Source organism: Phoenix dactylifera, chromosome 9, assembly GCF_051530095.1.
Source record: "Phoenix dactylifera cultivar Ajwa chromosome 9, Ajwa_hap1_PhDact_Kaust_v1.1, whole genome shotgun sequence".
Taxonomy (NCBI): domain Eukaryota; kingdom Viridiplantae; phylum Streptophyta; class Magnoliopsida; order Arecales; family Arecaceae; genus Phoenix; species Phoenix dactylifera.
Genome location: NC_143198.1, coordinates 27,760,949 through 27,763,090, shown reverse-complemented (window position 1 = coordinate 27,763,090; position 2,142 = coordinate 27,760,949). Strand labels below are relative to the sequence as shown.

The following is a 2,142-nucleotide window of genomic DNA, read 5'->3' as shown; positions in this document are numbered from 1 at the left end:
CTCATTATTTCTTCAATCATATTTGCTGAAGAGCCGGAATAGTCAAGGCCTCACCTCAACAAAGTAAAAACGCCAGAACCTGCAACAGATTAAACCATGCGAAATCATCAAAGAAAAGTCTCCAAGGTGGCGTGTCCCCCCCTCTACCAAACCCTTTGAAACTTCCACTGTCCTTCTCATGGTCCCACGTTCACCTACCATCCAGTAGAACCATGTGACAAGTTCCATCTCTTTAAGACAGAATGCGAGGAGTAAAAGGAGAAAGAAAAACAAAAAAAGCCCTTTTAATATCTCAAGAGAAGTTGATCCAATGCTAACAAAATATGTGTTCTATACCTTTCTCCATAAACAATTTAGTGTTTATGCTTTCATGTATATTTATCCACATAAATCTTTTCCAAAAGGGAAAAAAGAAAGAAAGAAAGAAAAAACGAGAAGCAATTAACGTGAAAGGGAAAAAAGGAATTTAAGAAACATTATACGAAAAATTGTACTACTGCCTCTCCAAATCTTCAATTCCATCCCCTGTAGTTCTCCTTTCTGCGGACCTCAGCATGTACATCCTCCGAAACGATGCGCTAAACCGCGACGACATCGAGCCGCTCTCCTTGAGGTCTCCTAGCTTCCTTCGACCCTGATGTGCTCTCGGAACCACCACCACCCGATAACTCTAACGTCCCCGGTTGTGAGGCTGATGACTCGCCAATCTCCACCGTGACCGCCGGCGGTGCTGGCTCCACCGTGACCGCCGTCGGTGCTGGCTCCACCACGGCCCGGCAAACGGGACATGTAGAAGTAGAACTCAACCACATGTCGATGCAGGTGACATGGAAGACATGCCTGCAGCTTGGCAGCAGCCGGACTCTCTCGCCTTCTTTTATCACAATCAAGCAAATTATGCACTCAGCATCGCTCCCGTCGTTTTCGCCATTGATAGTTCTTCGGTAAGGAACCGTCGGTAGCGCAGCGATGGCCGAGGGATCGAGGCCGGGCTTCGGAGCAGTGGCGGGCCCGACACGGAAAAGGCTGACAATAGAGGTGCGCGGGGCGGGGAGGCGGCCGCGGTGGCGGAGGACGCACCAACCGCAGAAGTGGAGGAAGACGACGAGGGCGGCGATGAAGACGAGGCAGAGGAGGACCGTGGTCAGAAACTGGGTCTTGAAGTCGTATCTCGATTGGGTTTCTTCGGCGTCGAAGAATCCAGCCGGTGGGACGTTGGACATGGTGGGTGTATGTGTGTGTAAATTGTAAAACCCTTCTTCCTTTCTCCTCCCTTATTTCTTATCTTAACAAAGAAGTGGGGAGGAGTTTGTTTTAAAAAAAACTTGGTAACGAAATTTCTGTTGCTTATCCTGTTGTTATCGTTGGCTAAAGTTTATTTCGAGAGATAATTGGCTAAAGTGCATTAAAACAAGTTTAAGAATAAGAGGTCGATAGTGTTCAGATGTTTATGTCAGCCACGAGATGATGATCGAACGGTGGCAGTTGGTGAGATATCTAATTTTGGATAGGTTTGAAGATGTTTAAGGAATGAAGAGATAATGCAATGTCCATATTTACCTTAAAATATATGATTTCAACTTTTTCAATATTAAAATAATGACCATTATACTATTTGTTAGCCATTATAATCAAAAATAACTAATTACAAACAAAGTGTTATTTTCCAAACCGATGCTCACCCAGTTGAAATTTATTATCTTTAGGTTGCCAATCATGGTGCAGTATTCCAAATTTAAAAATAAAATTTATAACATAATGGCCATTTTTTTGCATTATAATCGGTCACTTTAATACAAAATAATTTGTTATACTTTTATTATTTTCTCATTATTATAAATATAATGTAATGTAGGGATCCAAAATTGTTAAAATAGTTATAATTTTACACCTTGATGTGAACAATATATATAGAAAAAGCGAAAGAGCACTAGCGGTAGACATGAGTTGATACATACATACATACGCACATACATATATATATATATATATACACACACAGTATACATATATATATCATTCCATGGTAAAACCATAAGTTTGGAAATAAGAAATAAAAATGCATGTCATATGAGTTTTTGTTTACATCATAGCACAATTTATTAAGTAGATATTACATTACAGAGCAGAGCGGTACTTCTG

General features: G+C 41.1%; 1 protein-coding gene across 1 annotated transcript; it reads right to left on the bottom strand.

Moving 5' to 3' along the window:
* Nucleotides 1-578: 578 nt before the first annotated feature.
* LOC103709527 (RING-H2 finger protein ATL39-like) lies at nt 579-1,223 on the bottom strand. Its single transcript, XM_008794938.3, has one exon. It carries the CDS (start codon nt 1,221-1,223, stop codon nt 579-581), a length of 645 nt encoding a protein of 214 aa, XP_008793160.3.
* Between the last annotated feature and the right edge of the window lie 919 nt (nt 1,224-2,142).

What these genes read in the sequence shown, in the direction of transcription:
- LOC103709527 (XM_008794938.3), bottom strand. Translation starts at nt 1,223, where the DNA reads ATGTCCAACGTCCCACCGGCTGGATTCTTCGACGCCGAAGAAACCCAA.